The 27,847-nt window shown below is 43.4% G+C and overlaps 1 protein-coding gene across 1 annotated transcript in view; it reads left to right on the top strand.

The window, feature by feature from the left end:
* Positions 1 to 27,847, top strand: part of LOXHD1 (lipoxygenase homology PLAT domains 1) — a 181,934-nt gene that overhangs the window by 18,757 nt on the left and 135,330 nt on the right. Inside the window, exons 5-6 of the mRNA XM_054537840.2 lie at positions 19,937 to 20,035; positions 27,478 to 27,626. Coding sequence (XP_054393815.2) covers positions 19,937 to 20,035; positions 27,478 to 27,626 — 248 coding nt within the window. The remainder of the gene's footprint in view (positions 1 to 19,936; positions 20,036 to 27,477; positions 27,627 to 27,847) is intronic.

Genomic DNA, 27,847 nt, shown 5'->3' with positions numbered 1-27,847 from the left:
TTAGAAAATAGATATATGCAAATATGAAGAATACTTGTAATTCCATTACTTGAAAAAACAATACTGGTGACATTTTTATGTCTTCATTTCTAGTCTTTTTTATGCATATATAGTGTAAATGAATGGGCTGGTGCAACACCCCCTGTTTCACAGCATGACTACTTCTGTGCCATTAAATATTGCTCAACACCCCTCCTTGGAATGGCTCTGTGGTGCCCTGGAGCATGGAGATACCATCATTTATTCACTGGATCCCTTATCATTGGACATTTGTACTGTGCTCCCCCTCTAAAAAGTTTTTGCTATTATAACAATACTATTATAAATACTTCACCTAAATCTTTGCACAGGTTTATGATTCTTTCCTCAAGATAAACGCCTAAGTGGAATTTCTAAGTCAAGTGGAATGTACATGCTTAAAGCTTTTGAGGGACATTTCTGAATTGCTCTAGATAGGGTGTATCTGTGCACAGTATTACCAGCTGTGCAAGGGTGCCCATGTCCCTCACCCTTGCCAACATTTGGTAGTGTTGTTTGATTATCCAGTTGGATAATTAAAGGGGATTTTTGATGTCCTTTCTTTGATTACTTGGTGAGGTTGAACTTTTTTCATACATTTATTGGCAATTTGTGTGTGTGTGTGTGTGTGTGTGTGTGTGTGTGTGTATGAGAGAGAGAGAGAGAAAGAATTTTTTGCCTGGGCCCTTCACCTGTTTTTTCAACTGGGGTGAATTTCATAGATTCTTCCATAAACATTAAGCATCTTTAATTCTTTATCCAACCTCTGCTATGATCAATCTTTAACACACTGTCAAACTTGCCACTTTTCAGCTCATCTGACCTGCTTTGGTCACTCAAAAATCCAGGGTTCCACGGTCAGGAGAAGAGCCTCTGAAAAGTCATCATGAGAAACAATTCATGTAACTCAGTGGTTCTTCAGGGTTCCGTAAGAATCCTCAGGGTAGACACCCCCTGACCTAGTCTTTGTATGAGGCTTCCTGGGCCCCCAGCTCCTTCACGGGCTAGAGGGCATTAGGTTCTTAGTATTTCCAGGCTGGATTCCAGAGAATGGAATGAAAAAGGGGTTCAAATATTCCGGTTTTTTTGTTTGTTTGTTTCTGTTTTTGTTTTGAGGCGGAGTTTCCCTCTTGTTGCCCAGGCTGGAGTGCAATGGCACGATCTTGGCTCACTTCACCCTCCACCTCCCGGGTTCAAGTGATTCTCTTGCCTCAGCCTCCTGAGTAGCTGGGACTACAGGTGTGCACCACCACGCCCGGCTAATTTTTGTATTTTCAGTAGAGATGGGGTTTCTTCATGTTGGCCAGCCTAGTCTCGAACTCCCAACCTCAGGTGATCCGCCCGCCTCGGCCTCCCAAAGTGCTGGGATTACAGGTGTGAGCCACTGCACCCGGGCTTCAAATATTCCAATGACTGCATTGGTAAAGAAAAAGTTAAATTTCTTTGCTTTTCACCTGAAATTACATCAACTTGGTATTTGGCTGCTACTTCAATGATAAAAATGGGGTCTATTATTTCATCCATGAAGTTTGGTAGGTAAAATATTTCAAAACATGCAATATGGACAGTAATAGAAGAGAGGAAAGGGGGGCATGTTCAGTGTATTTATACCACCAGCCCCCAAAGTGGGACAGACTGTTAGGGAGCCTGTTTCTCTCTCCCCACCCTCAAGGGCCAGTTCCCAAAGTTCTGGCTGGCAATCACTGGAACCTTCTCTCATTCCTGCTCTTGAGGGAAGGGAGGGGTTCTAGGCTGACCAACTGACCCTTTGACGGAGGTGATTGGCAGATCCTCGTCGAGTGGAGGGAACTGGACCTTGATCAGGTTTCCAGGTGTTGCTCTAATGAGAATCTTGCATTTCATGCGTCAAGACAGGCGTGAGGGAGCCTGCCCTACTTGTAGGCACAGAAGGTGAGCTGGGGGGTACCAGGACTGTTGCACAATACGGTGCCTGACATTTGCTGGAGATGACTGTTTCATCTCTGGGCTCTTCTTTAAATGCACTTCCTGGGGAAGTACCCAACCTCTAACCCCTTAAAGGGAATGGCATCTTTAGGACTGCCCTCTTCCTTAATGGAGTCCATTGGGTAGAAGGTAGAGATGAGGAAAGACAGACAGGAGGTTTCAAAGGAAGGAGGCAGAAGCTGACCAGCCTCACAGTTTTGTGGATAGAAGATCCTAGAACCAAGTTCAATTTCTTAGTCCTTCTCAATTTGTTGGTGAAAATCACTACATTTGGCACCTTAAAGAAACCAAGCAGGACCAACCAAATGGCTGTGGCTTTTGGTTTTCTGGGTCTGATCTCCAGGAGTCGGGGATCTCTTGCTGGGGTCTGAAGAGGCAGGTTGTTTGTGCTCCCTCAATCCATCTAGGGGGCTCTCAAACTTCAGTAACTCACATTTCATCTTCAAGAGTTTTGCCTGATTCAAGTACTGCTTGCATTATTAATTACTACTACTTCTTTAACTCACTTTTTACAACTTACATTAACTTATAAATTTATTTTAATAAGAAAGTTGATATTACTGTCATAAAAAACTGTTATCATTTGCTATAAATGTCAGCCATACACTAGTACATATTAACATAAATTCACAACATTAGATAAATCTCATATAGCATTGCTAGCATCTTATGTCCCACCAGTGGTCTGCAGACTATACCCTGGTAAACAATACCAGCCTTGATCTGAGAGGAAGGGGAGGCAGGGTGTTGATTACAGAGATGGGTGCACAGAGGCCCAGGGACGTGGGGATCCATCCAAGGTCAAATGGCCAATTGCTGATGGAGCTAGGACTAGACTGTGGGTCTCCTTATTTTCAGTTCAATTGCTTTCTGCCTGCCCCTTGAGTAGGGCATGACCAAGGGCAATTAGTCTGGCACCTAAGAGGTCAGAGCCTGTGATTGTGGGGATTGTGGGGGTTAGTTGGGCCAACCTCCTGCTGTCACAAGAACCCCTTCTACATAACCCCCATCAGTTGCTTCTCCAGCTTTGGTCTGAGTCAAGCCTTCCTGGAATTAAACCCCCTAGTCTCCCTGAGGCTTCTGCTTGCCTGTTCCAGTGTTTCCGACACAACACAGTGTCTATCTAGGTGTCAGCCCTTCAGCTGCCAGAAGACAGGGTTCCATCCTCTCAGGAACACAACCCCAGGAGCCTTGACCTCTCTTTTTGTGGTCCCTTCCCAAGAAGGTACCTACTAGTCTAGAACCCTGTGTTCCAGACAGGGGACCATTAGCACAGAGGAAGGGGCCTCCCTGACTCCGTTATCCTGCTTCTTTTAAAAAAAAATTGTGGTAAAATATGCATAACATAAAATTTGCCACCTTCACCATTTTTACATGGACAGTTCAGTGGCATTAAGTACATTCACATTGTTGTGCAACCGTCACCACCATCAATCTCCAAAACTTTCTCATCTTGCCACCCTGAAACTCTGTGCCCATTAAACACTAACTCTCCATTGTTGCCCACCCCTGAGATCCTGGTAAACTCTATTCTACTTTCTGTCTCTGTAAATTTGGCTAATCCAGGAATCTTATACAGGGTGAGTCTAGTCCAGAATGCTTGGGACCAGAAGTGTTTTGGATTTGGGATTTTTTTTTTCCTCCAGATTTTGGAATGCTTGCATAGGCTTACTGAGATATTTTGGGGATAGAAGCCAAGTCTATCCATGAAATTCATTTGTTTCATATGAACCTTATACATGTAGCCCAAAGATAATTTTATACAACATTTCTGAAAATATTGTGCTGGAAGCAAAGTTTTATGACATTTCATCTGTGACCTGTCACATGAGGTCAGGAGGTATAATTTTCCATTCATGGCATTGTGTCAGTATTCAAAAAGTTTTGGATTTTGGAGCATTTCAGATTTTGGATTTCTGTGTTAGGGATACCCAACTGTACAAGTGGAATCATACAATATTTGTCCTTTTGCATCTAGCTCATTTCACTTAGCATAATATCTTCGGATTTCATCCATGCTATGGCACATGTCAGAATTTCCTTCCTTTTTAAGGCTGAATAGCATCCCATTGTATGGGTATACCACAATTTATTGGTCCATTCTGTTGATAGACCTTGGACTGTTTCCACCTTTTAGCTATTGTGATTAATGCTGCTATGAACATGGGTGTACAAATATTTGTTCAAGTCCCTGTTTTCAATTCTTTTGGGTATATACACACAGATTTGCTGGGTATTATATGTAATTTTGAGTAACCACCATACTGTTTTCTACAGTGGTTGTACCATTTTACATTCCTACCAGCAATGCACACGAGTTCTAATTTCTCCAGATCTTGACCAACACTCGCTATTTTCTGTTTTTTAAAAAATAATAGCCATCCTAATGGGTGTGAAATGATCCCTAATGATTATTGATGTTGAGCATCTCTTCATGTGCTTATTGGTAATTTGCATATCTTCTTTGGAGAATAACCATTCAAATCCTTCATCCATTTTTAAATTAAGTTGTTTATCTTTTTATTGTTGAATTGTAGGCCTCTGTTACATATTCTGGGTATTAACCCCTTTTCAGATATATAATTTACAAATATTTTTCTCCCATTCGATGAGTTTTCTTTCTACTCTGTTGATAGTGTCCACTGATGCTAAACTTTTAATTTTTATGAAGCCAATTAATCTATTTTTTCTTTTGTTGCCTATGCTTTTGGTGTCATAGCTAAAAAATTGCCAAGGTCAATGTCATGAAGATTTTTCTCCCACGTTTTCTTCTAAGAATGTTATAGTTTTAGTTGTTACATTTAGGTCTTTGGTCCATTTTGAGTGAAATTTTGCAGATGACATAAATGAAGGTCCAACTTCACTCTTTTGCATGTGGATATTCAGTTTTCCCAGCACTATTTGTTGAAAAGACTGTCCCTCCCTTATTGAATAGTTTTGGCACCCCTGTTGAAAATTATTTGACTATATACATGATAGTTTATTTCTGGGCTCTCTGTTCTATTCCACTGGTCTATATGACTGTCTTTATGCCACTACCACACTGTTTGATTACTGTAGCTTTGCAGTAAGTTTTAAAATCAGGAAGTGTGAGACCTCAAACTTTTGTTCTTTTTCAAGATTATTTTGGCTATGCAGTATCCCTTGATATGTCACTTCTTTTAATGCATTCAAAATGTTCATTAAGTGATTTTAACAGTGACCATAGGCCATATTTCAGTCAAAAAGCTTTTGTTCATCTGGAAGAAAAGAGGAAAATGCCTTCACCTCAACTCCTCAGTTCTTGCCCAAGACTTCAAGGCTCCTGGAGAAACCTCCTGGATTCTCCTGACTCATCCCCATGTGAATCAGTAGGAGTGGGCGTCTCAGTCTTGGCTGGCTGCCCTCAACCTGTCAATGGAATGGTTCAGTCAGACATCACACGTGAATAAGCATTTCAGACATACACAGAGCCGGCACAGGGAGTTAGCAGCCATCTCTAGGCTTGTCTCACTCTAAGTGTGGGCGTCAGGGGTCCTGGCACCTTCTGGGGCCTGTGGAAGGCTGGCAACCACTTTTCCAGCATATCCGCATTTATTATCCCTGGGAACAGAGTCTTGGCTATCAAATTGCTCCAGAAGTGTAGTGAATTTTCCCTCCTGCCATCTGCTTGTTGGCATCCCTTCTATTGTCATGGATGTGTGTGACTCTTTTCCTGGTAGATTTCTTCCATCCTGCCGGGAATGGCTCACCCTCTTGATAACTCAGAACACAAGGGGCAGAGTAACTGCATGGACATCTCCACACTGATAGCAGCCCCTGGCTGGAAGCTAAGCACTGTCTCCCCTGCCTGCAGGTGCAGCATCATCCTTAGCAGCTGCTGTTGGCAATGCCCTCTTGAGCTGCTCTAAGATGCTGAGCCTGTGGATAAGGACACAGTCCCTGCCCTCAAGGTGCTCACAGTCCAGTGGAGGACACAGATTCCCATCATACAAAGTGCCCACAAGGAGACTGTAGAGCATCATGGCTCAGAGTGCCAGGCCTCAAATCATGGAGTCCTGGGTTCAAATCCCACCTCTACCACCTCCTAGCTATATGACTTTGAGACAAAATACTTCCGTAGCCTTGTGTCTTTGTGTGCATACATTTTACAAGTAGTATCTTCTTAAAACTCCGAGAAGTAGCGGCTATTATTATCCCCATGTTGCACATGGGACAAAGGTCAAGGCAAGCAGCACAGAATGCCTCCCCACCGCCTCTTCTGTTTCTTGGTCTAGGGCTAGCAGCTCCCATTTCTCAACCTGTTTGCTCAGATTGTGTTGGCTCCTGTGTCTGGCAGACAGTGGTTCTGAAAGCTGTTCTCTCCAGCATTCATCAACCCTGAGGAGGTTTCAAGGGACCCGTTGGAAGTGGAACTGAGGCCTGAGGGCAGTATTAGACACCCTGTGCTAATCTGTTCAGAGATTGTGGAGTGGAAACCAGACCACCGACAGCCGACAGCTGTTTCTGGGATTCAGGCCCTATCGCATCAAGCCCTGCAAGGACCCAGTGGGGCAACTCTTTTTGGAGCCCCAGGGCCTGCCCTATTTGCTAACTGAGTTGGCTCCTTGTTCCCAGAGTTCTGTCTCAAGTTGGTGATATAGGAAACTGTGGATCTTCTGTTAAAATGTGCCAGGGCCAGAGGAAATGTCAAGGCCCCTAGGCCCTCACTTCCTCTCTTTCATCCTCCTCTTTTTTGCATGCCACCCCGACCCCACTGGATGGAAAGCCTCTGCCTCTCTGGACGGCATTACCTACTTCCTCTGCCTCAGGTATCCCCTCCCTTTCTAAACTCTGTGAGGAAAGTCTGTGCCACACACTGCTGTGCAGTGGTTCTTCAATCAGGGATATGTAAGGAATCTCACGGGCAGGGAGGAGGACCTTCTCAACCTACTCACTGTGGTTCACACATGCTCTGGCAGAATCACCACCAAGATGAGCCACTAAGACTGATGGTGGTGGGGGGGTTGTAGCTGTCAGGTGTTTTGAGATGGATACATTGCCAAGAAATACCATATTTCAGGGCTCTAACTTCCTAATGTGTATCTCTTCAGTTTCTCCAGTGAAGCTCAGGTTGCTCTGAGGGTAACACTGCAGTCTCCTCCTACCTACCTTGTGATGGCTTTTACTCACAGCTGCTACCTTGGCCACTGCGACTTAGGGGCTTGTGTGAACGTTGGTAAGGAACAGGTTGTGTGCATATGGTGGTAACAGGAGGTCATGTATAGACACACCTGATTATAAAGACAAGCCACAGAGATGGGTGGAAAGAGCTTTCCCAAGGGGCAGAGACCTGAGTCCTAGCCCCACACTTTGGTAATTATGTGACTCTAGGCAAGTTGCTCATCCTCTCTGGGTCTCTGTTTCCTCATCTTCTTACCAGGTTGCTAGAGATGTTCTCTGAGGTCCCTGTAGCACTGGCTTACTCTGGCACTGTGCTAGCTAAGCACCTTCTTTCTTGCTTGCCTCCAGGTGTCTCCCATCCACTGATTTCACACCCTGCCCCCATACCCACTTTGATGTTGTCCCTTTTGGTGAGACTTTCACAGGACATAGTGTCCAGGTGCAATTCATAAGCCCACTGCAGAGTTGCCCAGGCTGAGAATGCAGGGCTACTCAGTCCTCTTTGACTTCAGGGAAGCCATGGGCACATCCCTGCCTTCCCTATGGGGCAGTATTGAAGGATGAGGTTGGGCGAGACATCTGAGTTAGGCAAGGCCTGATAAGATGGCATGTGCTCTCCAGATAGATTTGGGATGACCTCATGTTGGGTCTTGAAGGAGCTTGGGCTGGTAGGGAAGCATGAGCAAGACCTGTTTAAGGCAGATCCTGCCTGGCCTTCTCACGACCAATATGTCATTTCCTGCCTTCTGGCCAAGTAATTGCCCACAGCCCAGTGCCTACCCACAAACCCTCCTACTTTGAAAAGCTCTGAGATGATCGTGTGGCTTAGATTAATATTGAGCCCACACCATACTGCCTGGGGAAGGCTCCACCAGCTTGGCCATGAGACAGGCCTCTGAAGCCAAGAGCTGCGTTGCAGCTGACCTGGGGGCTGCTCACACCCCAGGGCTGTCAGAACCCAGCACAACAGCTCAGAAATGTTTCAGACTCAGGCCTTGGCAGAAGCAGAGAGGCCCCTTGCATTCAGAGGGCCCAGTCTTGAGATGGGTCCTGATCCCACACCTGCTCTTGTTCTCTAGGTTTTGGGAAGGACAAGCCACCATCTAGGGGGCATGTAATCTTCGTGGGTAGATTAATAACAAATATGGTTGCAGCCAGTTTTGTTGTATACTTCAAAGAGAAGAGAGGCTGATGATTACAGGAAAGGGAATCCATAAGAAGAAGCAACAACTTGGGCAAGTGGGCTGGGTGCATGCAGGTTGTGGGAGGGGTGGATGATGTTTACATCTGGACTCCCAGTCTGGAGCAAATGAATTGCCTTTTTTTCTTCCTTTCTTTTTTTATGCTCAGTGAGAAAGCTGGAGCTGGGGGCTGAAAGCTGCACAGCACTTGGGAACGGGTAGAAATGGAATTGTGTTTGTTTTCAGGATAATCACTGTTTCCATTCCTGGCTGTTTCATCAGGTAACTGGGTTATAGTTTTATTCCAGCCCATGCAGTGCCACACAATGATTATCACACAGCTCCAGATGTGTACCCGGTCTTGACATGACCATGTTGGGCTCAGTGCCCAGGGTGCATTTGAGGGGAAAATGGGATAAGAAAGGGATTGCGATTAACGTATTAGGGGCATGTGCAAATTGAACCTCCCTGCAAAGGATTATGGACCTGCCAGAGGACTGCCTAGTGCAAAAGCAAATGCAAAATGAAAGCACTATGCCTGATTGGAGCATAAAATATCTATCAGAAAGGCTCTGTCAAGAAGCCAGAAGCCCTGACTTATTCCCAGATTCTATAGGATATTATCGTAGAGTAATTAAATCATTAATCTTAAAATAACTCTCTGGGTCAGAAAGCATGTGGGACTATACGTCCTGAGTTCTGGTTCTGGCTTTGCCACCCAATAGCAATGAGACCTGGGGCAGATCTCAGTTCCCCTCCTATCCTCAGTTTCTCCCTTTGTAGAGCGCTTAGACTAGGGGATCTCTTGGAGTCTTTTCAGGATTACTAGAGTGTCCACCTTCATAACCAAAGAGAGATGGAGAGGTCAGGGCCAGCCCTCCTCCATGGGGGCAAAAGAAGATTGGCCTTTGGTGGCTTCCTTTCTACTGTGGATCTTTCTCCCCTATTTCATCCCCTCATACTTCCCATCTTCAAGATATTCCCCCACCATGGACTCGGTCTCTGGACTCCCCTTCTCCGTGGTCAAAAGCTAGCTCTGCCGTTCTGCCACTTATGCTAGCATGAGCAGATGCCTTAAGCTCTGTACCTCTATTTTCTTATTTGTAAAGTGGGGAGAACATTAATTTCTACCTGATAAGATTAGCTGGGGAAATGAGCATACAGGACTTAGTGCAGAGGCACAGAGTCAATGCTCAGTAAATGACACAATAGTGTGGTGCTTGTCCTTGTGGTTAAACTCCTGAGGTTTCCCTTTCTTCTTCCCCCACATCCAGATTTTTGTGATTCTAAGATGCACAGGTTTAAGATTCTAGCCTCTCAGAAAGGATTCCAGAGCTACTCAGTCCCAGGTTCGCCTCTGGAATCCAGGCAGGTTCAAGCAGACAACTGGGAATAGGCTCATGACCTTGACTGCTGTTAAAGCCAGCAGGGAGAGCCTCTTTTCCCGACGCTCTGTCATTTTCCTTCATGGAGCATTCTCCAGGGCTCTCTGAGCCTATTTGCTGTGGGTGCTGCTTGGGAGTCATTGTTCCTTTGAGCTCCATGGAGGAATTCCCAGGTAGGGGCAAGGGCTCCAGGATAGGGAGGGCTGGGCCAGCCCTGCAGAACTTTCCTCCACTGTAGCTCACAGCAGCTCCCCGCCCACCCCATCTGCTCCCACCTAGCACTGCAGAAAATCATCTCCGGAAAGAGTGGGAAGAAGAGAACCACCCTGAGTGAGGCCCCGGTGTGGCACATCAGACAATTTAAGGACCAAAAGGGACTTTATCTACTCTTCCTCCATTTCAGAGAGGAGAAAATGGAAACCCAGGAAAATTAAGCCCCTTGCTCTTGGTCACACAGCATAACTGTAGGGCAGAGCTGCAGTCTTGGGCTTTTGGTGCCAGCTCATGTTCCTCCGTCATTCCTCCTGTTAAGCACATTCATTCAGTGATTCAATGGGCATTTTGCGGGGAGCCTTCTATGCACCAGAGCCTGTGCTCAGGGTGATTACATACCGGCCCTTCTCTCTAGGAGCTTAGAGTCTAGACGGGAGAGAGTCAAGCCAGTAGATAATCACAGTGCAAAGGGATACAATATTCTAAGTGGGGTATGGCCCAGGCCAATGGGAGCATAGAGGAAGAAGGAATCAGGAGGGCTTTATAGAGGAGGTGATGCTCAAACTGAGTCTTCATGGGTGAGGAGTTTTCTAGGATTTGAAATGAAATGAGGGCCCTTGGGGAAATGAGCTCTGATGGCCCAGTGTCACTCACACAGCTGGGAATGGATCCTCCACCTCATATTTTCACTGTGGCCTCCACCCTCCCAGAACCACCACCAGCCACATTCTCCTTCAACCCAGCAGCCTGAATGTTTGGAGAATGCATGGAATTGTGTATTTGCTTCAAACTTGGTTATTTTTATCTTTAAATAGGTGTTTAAAATAGCTTTTTTTTTCTGTTTGTGGAAATAGCACTTTCTCCATGTTGCATTTTGTACACACGCAAATCTGAACTGATGACATAGACACTGTCTTGGCCCTGATCCAGCTGTCAGTGTCCATTCCATTCCAGCACAAATGGCTTCCTACTGGAACCCTCCCTTGAGCTGCAGGTGTTGGCCAGTGTGAGCCCAGCGAGAGTCAGAGAAAGGGTTCCCACCTGCCTGGGGCTGGGTCTCTGCTGGTGTCTATTCTCTCTCATTGGCCATCTGGTTCTCAATCTTCCCTCCAGCCTCACAGCCACTCAGACTGGCTCAAGGCATTTGTGTGACAAAGCCAGCTTGAGGGTATAATAAATTGGCAGGAACTTTCAACAGTTTCTTCTGAAATACAGAAGACATGACCTACTCAAGTATTGACATTAGGTGACTTCAGTTTTCAATCACAGAAAAATATGGCCATTGTAAAAATTCAAAAGTACAAATAAGCAACAGAAGAATAAGAAAATCTTCCATAATCCAATCACTCAAAGATGATAATAGCTGATTTTTATCCAGCACTTACTCAATGGCTGGCATCATTCTCAACAAACTATTAATCTTAATCTAATCTATCCATCCACCTATCTATCTAAACATCCATTTAATTTTCACAATGCAGTGAGGGAGGTTTATTGTTACCCCCATCTAATAGATGAAGGAGACTGAGTAAGGGGGAGGTGAAATCATTTGTCTATAAGGATGAGGCCAGGAGCAAACCCAGAGGCTTGAACTTAAGTACTGAGTACAATTGTGTTGGAGACACCCATGTTAACATTTTGGTGAATTTCCTTCCGATTCTTTAAATTTTTGTTTATGAACATATTAAACCCTACATATTAAAATGGTATTGCATTAAACTCAATTTTATAACCATGTTGTTTCACTTAATACTACATTACAGCCTCAAATCATCTTCTGTTATTTTATTTTATATTTATTTATTTTTTGAGATGGCATCTCACTGTGTTGCCCAGGCTGGAGTGCAGTAGCACGATGTTGGCTCACTGCAACCTCTGCCTCCCAGGTTCAGGTGATTCTCCTGCCTCAGCCTCTCAAGTAGCTGGGATTACAGGCATGTGCCACCACACCTGGCTAATTTTGTGTTTTTATTAGAGACAGGGTTTTACCATGCTGGCTGGGCTGATTTCAAACTCCTGACTTCAAGTGTAATCCCAAAGTGTTGGAATTACAGGCATGAGCCACTGTGCCTGGCCCATCTTCTGTTATTTTAAGTGGCTGCATAGTAGTCCATGAATGGGAGAATATATTTCACCCCCCAAATCTCCTATTTTGGATATTTTTAGGTTGTTTCCAATTTTTTGTCAGTATTAACAATGCTGTGATAGACATCCTTATAGGTGATCAATTAATATAACTACTCCCTTAGTATAAACTAATGCATAGGGCTTGAATAGTTGGTTCAAGGGATTTGCACAATGTTAAGGCTTTTAACATATATCACTCACCTGCCCTCCAGGAAGGCTGGGTGACATTCCAGTAGTATACAAGAAGTGCTGGTGTTCTGGCCCTCTGGGAAGGTAAATACTAGCAGTCTACTAGAGTCTGGGTTGGAAAGGGAAGTAATGGAGCCAAGGTTACCGAAATGTGCAGGTGGATGGGAGGGGTCTTCTGTAGAGAGGCAGGAAAGGAAGCAAAGGAGGACGAGTGACTGCAGGGTAGGTGGAAATAGCTCCTCAGGGCTGGGCAGTGGCTGGAAAAGGAACCAGCAGGATAAGCTGAAGGAGTGGAGGCTGATCTACTCCCTCCTACGTTTCAACACCTGATAGTATCAGACTTACATTGGACAGTTCCCTAGAAAAACGTACCAGCTGCATATTTACTTGAGGGTGATGAATGGTATAGGGCAAGCTTGTCCAACCCACCACCCACAGGCTGCATGTGGCCCAGGACAGCTTTGAATGTGGCCCAACAAAAATTCATAAACTTTCTTAAAGCATAAGGTTTTTTTGCAATTTTTTTTTTTTTTTTTTTTAGCTCATCAGCTATCGTTAGTGTTCATGTATTTTATGTGTGGCCCAAGGGAATTCTTCTCCTTCCAACGTGGCCCAGGGAAGCCAAAAGACTGGATGCCACTGCTGTAGAATGTTATTTCTTGATTTCTGCCCATGAGCAACTTTTAAGGACCAAGTGTTTTCATGTTGGTGCATAACAAGGCTTGGCTGAGGTCAAATGCATGGACTGTGTTTGAGCACGTTAGTTGCTAAAGGAACATCGCACACACTGGGAGCTGTGGAATGGGGCAGTGTGGGTTTGGGAGGTGGGAACTTTTGAGAGGACCTGAGGTTTGAACTAATGCTGGCAGGGTGGGGGCAATGACAGCCAAGAGAGAACCTTCTTGTTCAGATGCCCTGAGTCCAAATCTAGGCTGCACCCTTTCTAATTGTGTGAACACCATCAAGCTTCTTAAGCTCCTGCTTCCATTGCCTCATTACTAAAAATGGTGACACTAGCAGCCATAGGGTCCATCATTGTGAGGATTAAACGACGTGATAGAAGTGAATGGCCCATTGCAATTTCTCGGAGCATCAGAAGTGCTTATGATTTTGATAAGGAGTATGTCTGCAAGGAGAGCAAGGTGGAGGGTATTCTAGGGAGAAAAGTTCCAGTTCTATTTGTAAGACAGTGAGAGGGAGAAAAGACAGATGAAGAAAGGGAGAAGGGAGAAAAGAAAGGAAGGAAGTTACAGGAGGAAAGCAAAGGAAGAGAGCCTGTTATCCATCGTCCCAGTGCCTTGTGTGTGGTCCCAGGAGCAGAGAGCATCTCGCAGAGGCCATGGAAGAGCTCGTACAAAGTGATGATGGGAGGGTAGGTTGGATATACTGGAGGTGGAAGAGTCTGGAGAGTGAGGAAGAGACAGCAGATGAGAGCCTGGCTGAGAGGCAATGGGTCTCCAGGCCTGACGAAGGAAGAGGAAACCTTTTGGGGGTAGCATGGGGGAAAGAACTGGAGTCTACATGACTGGGAGGGAATCCCCTGGTTGGTGGCCATGAGCCAGCTTCCGGCACATGGCATTGTCCCCGCTGCCCGTCCTTGGGTTCTGCGGACCACCCCCTCCCTACATCTGTGTGGGCTTGAGTAGTGAGGGGGCCTTCCCTGGCTGGGAGAGAACATTCCCCCTCATCTCCCACCCCCAGGGCAGCCCCCGCTGAATCTCTCTCCCTTGCCATTTTCATCTCCTCCTACGCAGCGCCTGTGATATCTCACTTCTAGCGTCTTGGCTCTCAGTGAGCGGAAGTGAGGGGTGTCAGGGTGTGAGCCATTGCAGATTCACTTGCGGGTGGGGTAAAATCAGGCCCAATCATTCTCCTTCCAACCCCCTCCTCACCCTCACCTGCTAAAATAGCTAAAGCCACGTTCTATTTAAACAGGATCTGGGGATGGGCGAAAGGCAAGGAAAAGAAACTCCACAAGTTCATTCATGATTCTCTGCTTCCTAAGAAAGCCTGGATCATGTGAGCTTCCCTGAGGCTCAGATCGCACTGGGTCTTGATGAGATGGGGGCTTAGTTACGGGGCATATGCTTGACTTCTGTGGTCGGGAATGTGGCAAGCAGCCTCACCAGGCTCCACTGTGCATGCAGCACTGGATTAGGGGGCCCGGCCCCCTCATGGCTCTGCCTCTCCGCATGGCCTGGGGTGGCTCTCTGGAGATGTGTTCTGTCACTGCTGTGTGCTGACTGTTCCAGACAGAGCGCAGGGGAGGCTGTGGGGGCGGCTGGTGCACCAGGCACAGGCAGGCAGTTTGGGCCTGCCAGTGTCTGCCTTTTCTGGAAGCCCACACAGGCAGCTTCCGGCCAGCCGTCAAGGGACGGATTTCCTGTTTAGAGGGAGCAGCCTTGTGCCCCTGTCACAGGCCTGCAGAGGAAAAACAGGGCATGTCAGGGCATGTGCATCCACTGAGCGGGGCAAGGGGGGCACAGAAAACCCTCTGTTGTAGCCTTGAGTGGGCAATCTATCTTTAGGCTGCAGCTAAGCTCGCCTGCACAGGACCCCAGCTCAATTCTGGTTGGCTTTGGAAGGTACCATGTGTTTAGCTTAATCCCTGGTCTACAACCCTCATTGTATATTCTTCAGATCGATGCTTAAATTGGTTTGACCTCCCTGAGCACATGCTGACCTTTAGTGGAAGGAGGTGACTATGTGAAAGGTAGGGTTGCTGGTCTCAGATGTGCAGGTCACACGCTGCACAAGTGCGACTATGTAAGGAGACGCAATTCACATCAGAGAGCTTGTAGATTTGTGTGTTTATTATGACAGTTATCCAACAGATGGCAGTAAAGTGTCTTGAGAAAGGGATTCTTTTTGCCTAATTTGCACAAAGGTTCCGTATAGGCTAATGGTAGCCCTGCTAAAAGGCCAGAGAGAAATCAACTCTAGGGGTAAATCACAGGCCAGCTCTAGAGCTGGCTTGGGTGATGATTTCCATAATTCATCACTAAGCCCTGTTTCTCCCAAGCTTGATCAGGAAGAGGGGTGCACTCAGTGCTAGCCTGTCTTCCAAATTGACCTTCACCTGTTTCCACTTCTGTTCCTTACTCTCAATCAGGCTATGAACAAAAAGCTTAAGACTAAGATTGCAGAAGTTGTGCTGCCCTCTGTCCCCGCCTTTAGGAAACCCCAGACCAGGCCGCCTGTTCTATCAGTGGACTGCCAGGCTCAGCCCAGCCACACGGCATTGTAGGGGCAGGGAAAGTTGGCCCTGCTCATTCACAATGGGCACAGGACATGCTCTACTGCAACAGAGAGAGGGGACTCTTTCCCCAATCTTCAGAGCCTTGAGATGCTTAGCTAATGGTCCAGATATGTTGCCATTATCCTGAAGCCAGCAGCTGACCACCCTGGTCCAGGCAGCTTTGCTCCCATTCCAGGCCACAGAGAGCAGATCTGCCCACCACCCCCTGCCTAGAGACAGGCAGAACAGTGCCTGAGAGTGCAAGACATATCCTAACTCTCACTGGTGGCCCAGTCCCAGCCTGTCACCTGTTTTTGTGTGGACCCCGAGCTAAGAATGGTTTCTATGTTTTTTAAACAGTTGAAAAGATTTTTTTTAAAAAGTAATATTTTGGGACACATAAAAATTATATGAAATTCACATGGCAATGTCCATAAATAAAGTCTTACTGTAACATAGCCACATACCCATTTGTTTATGTAATATTGTCTATTGTTGCTTTCGTGCCACAACAGCAGAGTTGAACAGTTGATGTGACAGAGACCAAATGGCCTGCAAATCCTAAAATATTTCCTATCTGGTGCTTTACAGAAAAAGTTTGCCCACCCTGGTATAGGGCCTGGAAGGCCTGGGGTATCCTGGGAAAAGCCCTGGATTCAAAGACCAGAGACCTTGCTTTGAGCCCTTCTTGCATCATTTAGCAACTACCTGTCCTGGGGCGAGCCACCTTGCCCTCTGAGCTTCAGTTTTCCTATCTGTAAATGAGAACGTCAACAGCACCTGCCCTGCCTATCACATGTGGCCATTGTGTGGATCAAATGACATCTAGGATATGCAAGTGGCTTGTTAGCTGCAAATGCCTTTGTGAATATTTAGTATTATTTGCCCTGGAAGGTGAATCCACCATGTCATTTTCAGAGATGAAAGGTGACCTTTTGGCTCACATGGGAATTATTTCTTATCATCATCTTTCTCCCTATTTCCCTGCTTCCTGCTGGCCTTTGGGCAGGGATTTTTTTTTTTTTAATCGGTCTTTCACCTTTCTCTCTGGTGAGTGCCCAGTTGCCAGGGCAGCAGCCCTATCTCATATGTGGGCGTTTTGTTCTCACAGATTATAAGATCCAAGGGGTGAGTTCAACAAGCAAAAACCCGCTTGAGACCAGAACAGCAAGTCTGTGCCCACTGAAACTCTAGTCACAGGAAATTGGGGGGCACTTGTATGACAGGAAGGCTTGATGCCCTGAGTTGACGTTTGCCAACAGTGAGAGAATGGAGCCCTGCTTTTACTCAGCCTTGTTCTCTCATCAGCAGATGCACCTAAGCACAGGTCAGGGCCAGCATTGGGCCCTGGGCCTTGTTTTGGAAAATGGCAAAGTAGATAGTCTGGGGTTCTGCTTGAAGAGGGAATATGAAATAAAGGAGGTAGAAGAGTAATGTAATAAACATCAGCGTCCATGTATGGGGCCTTCTAAAAAATGGTTTCATGAGGTGCGTCTGTCCATCGCTGCTGCAGCTCTTGTCTCCTTCTCAATGTGATTGGCAATCACCTGTCACACAGGGATCCTATTCTCCACCCAGCCAACCGCATATGGACTAAGGTCCCCATCTGCCATAGAAAGTTCTGCAGAGGCTAGAGGACAGTCTGCTTGTTCTAGAATCAGCTTCCTCCTGACCTCTGTCCACCTGACTTCCTGATCTCTTGGCTTGGGTCCCTTGCCCACCTCAGCTGGAAAGGCCTAGAAGCTCCTTTCCACCCCAGCCCTGGTCTCCTAATCTCTGACTGTTGGCCTGTCTCCCCAAATTGCCTTGCTTTGGGCTCATGGTCTGCTTCTCCAGATTTTCCCAGAGCATGGATGCTGTGTGTTCCCAAAGTCCCGTGTGGGTTCGTGCTGCCCAGGCCTCACTTTTCCTGATTCGGGGTGCTTCCCCTACCTTCTGAGGTGTCTCCTTGATCTCCTGGCTTCCCTCCAGAGTCTGTCCTTCTTGGTCAAGTGTCAAGGAATTGCAGATTAAAAAGGACCTTTAGTGTTTCCACATCCTCTCACCTATGGCATTTTCTGTGCAGCATCCCTGGCAGGTGGCTCTCCACCAATGTGCTTGGCACATGCTAACTGTCAGGTATCTCTAGGGATGGGAAACTCCCTCCCCCACCCAAGGGCATCCATTCCTTTGTTGAATAGCCTTAGATACTACAAAATCTTTCCTTTGGTGAGCGAAAATCTGCTTTATAACTCAACTTGCTAATTAGAATTCTGCCTTCTGGAATGATTCAGAATATTGGCGACTCCTTCGACAAATGCTTCCCAGCCCCTCTCATCCTTTCTCCTGCTTCACTGTGTTCAGTTTCCCCTGGAGCCCTGCTGCCCCTTCCAGTGGACTGATGCAACCTTCAGAATCTTCCCCGGCCACCACCCTCCCTGGCTTCACCAGCCAAGGGGCCCTGGGCATCTTGCCACCCTGAAGAGGGGTCTCGCCTCTGTGAAGTGAGCCCTGGACTGGAGTTGGGAAAGGTTGTGAGCCAAAATGAATGTTCTCAGAGGCGCTGCCAGCCAGGGAGGAGAGAATCAAGCCTGGGGGGTGGCCTCTGGAATATGGAAGATGGTGAAAGCAGAATTAGCTAGCCATAGCTGAGGCCTCCCTGGTCTTTACAAACAACGTGGCTCAGAAGCTCTGGGAGGGAAACCTGGACTCTGCCCGTTTAACACCTGCCAGGTGTTACTGCCAGGTAACCTGAGTGTGGCCCCAGTTTCAAGCTGCTCACCCCAGAGTTCCCTGACCTGGCCTCTTCCAAAACCTCCGGTTCTGGCTGCTGTCTCAGAGGATCTTCACTGTAAAGCAAGAGGTGTGGGAGTCTGACAGTGGCTGCTCCTCCTGGAGCTCTCAGTTAGGGACAAGAATTGCAGGATTCTTCCCTACCCCATTGATGGGTTTCCTCAAGTGAGGATTGAGGAGAGAAAGGGAAGGCACTAACCGCTGCTGCCTCAGTGTTCTCACCAGTTCAAGGCCAACTTTCAGGGGCTGTGTGTGGGCTGTCCTCTGTGGGGCTCCTGCAGGATCCTGTACCGTGTCACCTCTAGAAGAGATGAAATTAAGTTTTCTCCTCATCTCTCCAACCTCAGTCCTTTGCCCTGAGCAACTTCCTGGAGACTTTGAATTTTAGGAAATTTGATTCAATTTACTTTCCAACGTACTTAATGAGACTGTAATGTACATGCCCAGCACTGTGCTAGGGTATGTGGGAGAGATTATCTAGGAGAAGGAAGTCCTGCTCCCAGCCCTCCTATAAATACTTGAAATTAGAAGCCTTACCTGCAGGAAATAGCAAACAACACAAGACAGTAAATGACAAAACTCAAAAATCATTGTCACAGGCAACATAGCGGAGCTGAGGAATACAGAAGAGAAAAACCTCTAAGGGCCAGGGACAGGGCTCAGAGAAGGCACTAGGAAACAGGTGGGCAGAGGGGCTGGGACTCTGCACCTTGATTAGAACAGCTCTAGTTTTTACCAGCTTCACATATTGGGCAAATACACCTATAAAAAAGGATTCTGCTACATAAAAAATAGGAAGCCACTGTAAGAAGGGAAAAGGGGAAGGGAGAGTGGTCTCAGCCCTTGGAATTGTTGGCACCCAGTGAAAAACTGGAGGAGTCCCCTTCCCGTGACCACACATACCAACCCCTGACCTTTGCTCCTCACTCTAAGGCAGGCTCCAGCTGGGGAGACCTGGGCAGGTCTCATTGTGTTGTCAAGTTTACCAAGCCTTGTCTCCCATCAAGGCCATGGCTGAGGCTGAAGCTAAGGCATTTGGAGGTTACAGGGGACTAAGTTTTGTTCAATGAATGGAGCAAAGATACAGGAAGCAGATACAGGTCTTTGAAAGAGCCCTAAGCATGCCAGCCACTATTGGTGCCTCTTGTCTTTGCATTGGTTATGGCTTTGACAATTTACGTATAAATTTGATTTTCATCTGCAGAATCCAGTTTTCCCAGTGAATTTTTATGCTGTGGTACAATGTGGAAAACGGATTGGGAAAGGCAGAGGAGATACAGAGGGCCTAGTTAGAGACATTTCAATAGTTCAGGGGAGATATGGTGGGGGTTGGTTCAGGGTGGCACCTTGGGTCTGGGCTGATCCCTGTGTTTCAAGGCAACATGTTAGCAGATAAAAACAGAAGGTCTTCTCTACCTCTGATTTATTCATCACATACAGTGATGGTCATACATCCAATGACCATTTGGAACTAATGTTGAGTGAGTTGTTTTTTGCTCTGTTGTTGACAGTAATGACGACAATTCATGCAATGACCATTTGGAACCAATGTGGACTGACTTGTTTTTTGCTCTGTTATTGACAGTAATGGTGACAATTTATGCATTGCTGGGGGTAAGTGTAGACGGTATGGTAGCTAATTTGAGGCCTCTATTCTCTTTTCAGGATCCTGATGAGCTAAGGTTTTTCTCTCTCCTTGTTCCTAGGTAATAAGTATGAAGTCAAGGTATACACTGGTGATGTAATTGGTGCAGGGACAGATGCTGATGTCTTCATCAATATTTTTGGAGAGTATGGAGACACAGGTAATGGGTTTGAATTATTTTTTTCAGAAGCCAAGCCCAGGACTATTTTGTAGATGGGGTTCTTCCCACAATCCTGGCAGAGGAAGGCAGCTTGAGCCCCACTTTGGGCTCCTCTATTGAGCATCTCACTTCTTGTGATGTGATTTGGAGTGACCTGTCCTGGGCAGCAGGTGTTCATTTTGTGTTGTAAAGTTTATGTGTGTGATGTGTTTTCCGATTACAGTATGGCTGGTTTGTGGGTTCATTGCAATTGTCCTGCATCTCAGATCATGGAAACTCCCAAGCTTCACATCTCTGGGAAACTCATTCTCACTTACTCTATCTTCCTAAGCTCCATGCCCATCTTGAATTATACTTTGGGATGTGGCTGGGTGTGGCCTGACTCAATGCAGTAGTTTGGGGCAGAACAGAATGAGGCTGGGAATAGAATTTGACTTGGCCTCACAGGGAAAGCAAGAACTGAGAGCTCAGACACAGCTGTAGGTGTTGAGAGGAATTTCAGGTCAGAAGAATGAGACAGGTGGTTCTCTTCTGCTTCTGCCAATTTAGCAGAATTACATAGGAGTTGGAAAAGCTACAAAGACATGTGAATTTTGTAACAATATACTAAAGAATTCAAAATGAATTGCTAAGCTTATAAGGAAAAAAAAAAAAGAAATCTCCAGGTGCCAGTGCTAGAAATGAAGAGGGAATTCAAAACCAAAGTGTTAACTATGAATAGATGTGGTGGCTCCTGGAAGGAGAGAGCTTTCATGCTCAACAATCTAGAGGATGAGCTTTCATACCCATGTGGGGTCAGGAAATGAGACCTTGGCCCTGCATGAGTCAAGAGATTTGAAATTAAAACTGAATATAAAGCCAGAAGCCCTGATGGTTCAGAGGAGCATCTTCAGTGAAAAAATAGACCAGGAAAAAATTTGCTCATCAGTACAGTAAACGTTTCTTGGCAAGAGCTCTAAATTAAAAGAAAATGCTGAGAAATTGATACCTTAGGCCTGCACTGCATGTGGGCTTGAGGTTTGATTTAACACTACAAGTGTGATTTGGGAGCCCCTCTCCCTCAAGTACAGAAAATTGGTTTCATGCCACTAATACCTTTAGATATTTGGCAAAAGCATTTGCAAGACTGCCTGAAATTTCCACAGATAAAATACTGAAGATGGGTTCACTTTCCAAAACTAGAAAACACTCAAATATATAATTCATCATAATTAAGCATTAATCAATACAACACACAGTAAGATTAAATCCTCAAGAATTTCAGATAATTAGATACATTGTGGCAAAACTAAAGGCAAAGGGAAATATTTTAAAAGGAAGCAGATTTGGCAGATTACTTTCTATAAAAACAATAATTAGATTGATAGCAAATTCCTATCAGCAACCTATGTAGGTCATAAGTATATGGAATAGTATCTTCACTATTCTAAGCAAGGTTATATATCATCCCATAATTCTATAACAGCTAGGTTATCATTCCAGAGTGAGGGCTAAATTAGCAAATTTCCTTGCAAACAAAGATAAATAGAGTTTACCATTCATATGCTTAAACAACCACTAAAGGATATACTTCAAGAAAAAGGAAATTGTACACAGAAGAAAGGAATGAGATACAAGAAACAAAGGTGAGCAAAAATGGATAACCGTGTAATGAATCTAAGCAAGCATTGACTATACAAAACAACAGTAATGATGACTAACATCACCGCATGAAGAAGTGTGGACCTCAAACAATTAAAATCAATAATATTTGAGAAGGAAAGTGGATGATGAGAGTTAAGACATAGTAAGGGTCTTGGCCCCTGCTGATCTCCCCATTCCCAAGAGAGTAGGGATAATGATTAACTGTAGATTTTAAAAAGTATGCATATCAAAATTGTAAAAGTAACCACCCCAAAACAGAAATGTATAATTTGAAAACCAAAGGAAGAAATAAAAGGGAATAAAAATCCAATAGAAGGAAGGAAATGAAGAAAGGGAAGCAAAGAAAAAACATGGCTAATAGCAAAAAGTAAAACAAATGTATTAATAAATAGAACAAAGTCAGCATTTAAAAGATGGATATTCTCTTAGATGAAAATTCAAAAATCCAGCTTAAATACAGTATATGATACAGAAAGCCTGAGAATAAATAGGATGAAATAATATATACCAGGAGAACATTAACAAACAGGAAAGATTCTGGCATAGCTATATTAATATCTGTCAAATGAAACTTTAAGGCAAACAACTTTGTTCAAATAAAAATATATTAGACAATGACAAAAGGAATAATGACAAAAAGAATGATACAATAATTTTGAACTTGTGTAAACTTAACAACATATTCCAAAAATATGTGAAGCAAAAATTAACAAAATTCTTGGAGGAATTTGGCAAATACAGAATCATAGTGGGAGATTTTGATACAATACTCTCAATAATGGATAGGCCAAATGCATACAAATTTAGTATGAGTGGAAAAGATTTTAACTTTAATAAGTTAATAAGCTTGACCTAAAGGGAGTATATAGATTACTGCATCCAGCTGGTAGAGAATACACATTCTTATCAAGCATATAATGACCATATACAAAATCACAAAGCAAGCCTTAACTTAAATGAATCAATAATATAGAGACAACATTCTTTGATCATAAGGCAATAAAATTAGAAGAAATGTCCACATCTCACCCCATTTAAAAATTAAAAAGCATATGTCTAAGTAATTAAAGAATAAATTATAATATGAATAATCTGACAGCACGTGTTATATCATCATCACCACCACCACCACCTGGAACAGAATTTATCCGGGGAAACTAGAGGAGACAGTAGCAATAGCAACTATGCAGGTCCCTGTTACCCATCACATACTGAGTCATTCCAGGAGGATCTTGCAGGGCAAGACTGCAGACCTGGGAGAGAAACACTGGCCCTTGGGCTGTAAGGTGTAAGCTACATTATTGGAGAAGGCTAGCCTCTTTCCTGGGGCTGGGGTCCCATAGCAATATGACATGGGAGAATCTTGGCCTTTGGTCCTCTTCTGCCACATCATCATTTATACTTGAGGGAACATGAGGGTCTTCTCTAGCATACTAAAGAGGCTGGGGTCCAAGCCTTATGATTGACACTATATGATGTAGCTTGATCTTTCATCTCAGCATCCTATAAAGATTCTTTTAAGAACATGCTGTAGCCAATTTCCAAGGAGATCTGTAATCACTAAAGAAATTAGAGCAGCAATTAAAATTCACCTAAGACATCACACCAAGAAGATTGTTCAGGCAAAATCTACCAAATATTTAAGAAATTATGAATCTCCATCTTATATAAATTGTTCCAAAGAATAGGGAAAGAGGTAATGTGTCCTAGTTTATTTTATGATTTTTGATACCAAAATCAGGCTGATAAATTAAGAGAAAGAAATGTACAGATTAGTCTTATTTATGAATAAAGACCTAAATATCTTTTTTTAATTAATTAATTTATTTATTTATTATACTTTAAGTACTAGGGTACATGTGCACAACGTACAGGTTTGTTACATATGTATACATGTGCCACGTTGGTGTGCTGCACCCATTAACTCATCATTTACATTAGGTATATCTCCTAATGCTATCCCTCCACACTCCCCCCATCCCATGACAGGCCCCAGTATGTGATGTTCCCCACCCTGTGTCCAAGTGTTCTCATTGTTCAATTCCCACCTATGAGTGAAAACATGCGGTGTTTGGTTTTCTGTCCTTGCGATAATTTGCTCAGAATGATGGTTTCCAGCTTCATCCACATCCCTAAAAAGGACATGAACTCATCCTTTTTTATGGCTGCATAGTATTCCATGATGTATATTTGCCACATTTTCTTAATCCAGTCTTATCATTGATGGACATTTGGGTTGGTTCCAAGTCTTTGCTATTGTGAATAGTGCCACAATAAACATACATGTTCATGTGTCTTTATAGCAGCATGATTTATAATCCTTTGGGTATATGCCCAGTAATGGGATGGCTGGGTCAAATGGTGTTTCTAGTTCTAGATCCTTGAGGAATCACCACACTGTCTTCCACAATGGTTGAACTAGTTTACAGTCCCACCAACAGTGGAAAAGTGTTCCTATTTCTCCATTCTCCACATCCTCTCCAGCACCTGTTGTTTCCTGACTTTTTAATGATCGCCATTCTAACTGGTGTGAGATGGCATCTCATTGTGGTTTTGATTTGCATTTCTCTGATGGCCAGTGATGATAAGCATTTTGTCATGTGAAAGACCTAAAAATCTTAAATATTAGCACACCAAATTGATAAATAAATATATAGATATATGACAAATAATTTCTACTCTGTAAGGTTTATTCCAGGGATTTAATGATAATTTAACATTAGTCTATTTATATAATTTATCATAGTAACAGATTAAAGAGAAAGAATTATCTTGATGCAGGAAAATTTGCATTATTTACTTTTTAAAAACCCATAGAAAACTAGAAATAGAATTTTTTTGAAAAATATAAGGCTATCTACCAAAATATGCACAAATATCATGCTTAATTTTGAAAACTTTAAAGCACTCTTTTTAAAGCCAGAAACAAAAGAAATAGTCCAGCTACTCATTATTTCTATTCTTCACAGTACTAGAGGTCCTAGGGCCAGAAAAAAGGGCAAGTAAAAGAAATAAAAGCTATAATGGTTGAAAATGAAATAACAAACTTTCATTTTCATAAAAAATAATGATCATCTACAAAATCCAGGAGAATTTACAAACCATTAGAACCAATGAAAGAGAAAGTTACTAAAGTTGCTGGATATAAGATTACCATACAAAAAGTAATAAAAATAAGTCATGCAAACATTTAATTTAAAAATATATTATTTACATTAGCAATTACAAGTTACCTAAGAATAAATGTTAAAAAGAGCCTTTTGGGAAAACTATAAATTTTTATTGAAGGATATACAAGAATATGTAAATAAATTGAGAAATACGTTCATGGATGAGAAAAGACTCAAATTCATTAATATGTCAAATTTTCCCAGGTTGTTTTATAAATGCAATACAATTTCAGTCAAAATCTTAAAAGGCAATACCCCACAGTTTACATTGCTACTAAAATTCATGTAGGGCTGAGCCATAAAGAGCTAAATATTGACAAGACAATTTTGAATAATGAAAATAATGCTAACAATATTAATAATATGAGAATATTTTCCCTGCCAGATATTAAGACATTTTAGGTCTCTAAAAACTAAAACAGTGTGATATTGCTAGATGGATAAACAAAATAAAGCAATGAAACAGAATAAAGAGTCTAGAAGCACACATAGAGTTGGCATTATAAATCAGAAGGAAAAGATGAAATGTTCAATTAATGGTGTTTGAACAATTGTCTAACCATATGAAAAACAATAAAATTAAATTCCTGCCTTTTACCACGCACAAAATAACTTTCAGATGGGCTAAAGACTTAAATGTGAAAAAGCAAAAATATAAAATTTTTAGAAGAAACCCTAAAGGAGTATCTTTTTAATCTCAATTTAGAGATGGGATTTCGTAAACAATTCATTAAAAACATAAGCAACAAAGGAAAATATTGATAAATTGAAGTCTATTAAAACAAGAAAAATATCTGTATGCTAAACATAGGCAAACAAGACAAGAGAAAAATGGAATAAAAGATATAAATGGAAAAATTACAGAACAGCAAAGCCTAAATGGCCAAAAGATATTCATGAACATATTCTCAATCTCCCCAAATTAAGTAGGGGAATGCAAATTAAAACTACAATAAGATGCTGTTGGGTACACATTGAATAAAAAATTTTAAAAATATATGTTAATAATGATTGTGGGGAATAGGAATCTTCATATACTACTGGTGGTAATTAATGTAGTACAACCATTTTTGGAGGTAAATTTTGCAACATCTAATAAACTGAAGATGAGCACACCTCAGGGTCCAGAAACTGTAGGTATCTATTCAGAGCTGTTCTTACAAATGTGCAGTAGGAGATAGGTACAGAAGAGTCCATTTCAGTGCTGTTTGCAATAGTAAAAAATTAGAAGCAACCTAAATGTCCATCAGTAGAAGAATGCATAGACAACAGTGTTTCCTTCATTCAATGACTATTATACAGCAGTCAGATGAATAAACTAAAGTTATGACTATCATCAAGGTACTCTCAAAAGGATAACATTAACTGAGAAAAAGCAAGTAGCATAAGGGTATGTGACAATGATAACAGGAACAATAGCAACCACCTCAGCAGCAATGATAATATAATAGTGACTACCATACTTCAGGAGCCGTCCTAAGTGCTGTTTGTGTATTAATTCAGTCAGTCTCACAGTAAAATCCTATGAGGGAGGCACTGTTATTATCTCCATTGTACAGATGAAGAATTTGAGGTAGAGAGGTGTGTACTATGATACTATTTATGTAAAATTCTAAAACATGCATAAATAGTATATCTTCTATATAGATACATATATACACAAACAAAAATTCTTGGGAATGATATGTACCAAGTTGAAGATAGTGTTTATTTCGGGAAAGGAGTAGAAGGGAAGAGATGGACAGTGAGGCCTTAGACATATCTCTCATGTTTTACATCCTTAAGAAATGAGAAAGGTCTGGAGAAAACTGGACAAAATGTTAGTATCTGTTATCTCTCTTAAATCTGGATGGTGGGGACATGAATGTCTTATATCATTTTCTGTATGTTTGAACTGTCACAATTTAAAATTTAAAAAAAATTAAAAAGAAAGAACACAGGATGGTTTCAGCAAAAATTGGTGCCTAGATAAGATTTGTAGATACACGATAATGGAAAATTGCAGAGCAGAAAGAACAGGTTAAAATTTGAGTCCTAACTAAGTGCTTATAACCTGCATGACTTTTGGCAAGTTATTTAACTTCTCTAAGTCTCTGTTTCTTCATTTGCAAGACAGAGTTAATAATATCTCCTTCTTGAATTGTGATGAGGAATAAATGAGAGTAAAACCCAAAACTATGTTAAACAACCAGCAGCATCTGATAGTATTAATACTCACCAGCACTGTTTTCCAGAAAAGGAGTCAGGTCTAAGGAAGTCTGTAGGCTGAATACCAATAGCCCCTTTACCAACTGCTGTGGCTATTGTTCCAATTCAGGACAAGCAACTGGCAAAAGCAAGGCAGGGTCCTAGATCTAGAGATGGGGGTACAATTCGGTTTAGTAGGATCGGGACTCTAGAGTAAGGCAGAAATCAAAAGCTCAGTTATAGGACCTGGGCACAAGCCACACATGAAGCAAACCTCTGCCTTGTTCAGAGAGTGGAGGGATGTAAGGAGCCCTTAGATCTCAGGAGGAAGTTGCCCTTGTTGACTTTGGAAGAGCATCTTTCAGTGGGTGGACCATGAAGGCTTGGAAATTCTTTTCTTCTGGTCTTTTTGTAATTTCTTTTGTATGTCTGTGCATACAGGGGAGTGTAGGCTAGAAAATGAAAAGGACAACTTTGAAAAGGGAGCTGAAGACAGATTCATCCTGGATGCCCCGGATTTGGGGCAGCTGATGAAGATCAATGTTGGCCACAACAATAAGGGGGGATCTTCAGGTTGGTTCCTGTCCCAGGTGAGTTCAGCTGCTTCTCTGTGGTCCCTGTGGCCTTGGAAGGGGGGCTTCTTGTTCTTCAGAGGGTTGTATCTCAGTCCCAGCTTTCCTCTCTAGATCCATCTGCATCCACTCTTCTACCTAAGCCAGATGGCCAGCCATTCTGCCCTCCTTATGGCCTCCAAGATGTCACTCACGTTACCGTCTTCACAGGAAGTCCAGTACTTTCTCTGTTTTTCCTC

Source organism: Pongo abelii, chromosome 17 (assembly GCF_028885655.2).
Source record: "Pongo abelii isolate AG06213 chromosome 17, NHGRI_mPonAbe1-v2.0_pri, whole genome shotgun sequence".
Lineage (NCBI taxonomy): Eukaryota > Metazoa > Chordata > Mammalia > Primates > Hominidae > Pongo > Pongo abelii.
This window is presented reverse-complemented; position numbering and strand designations above follow the sequence as displayed.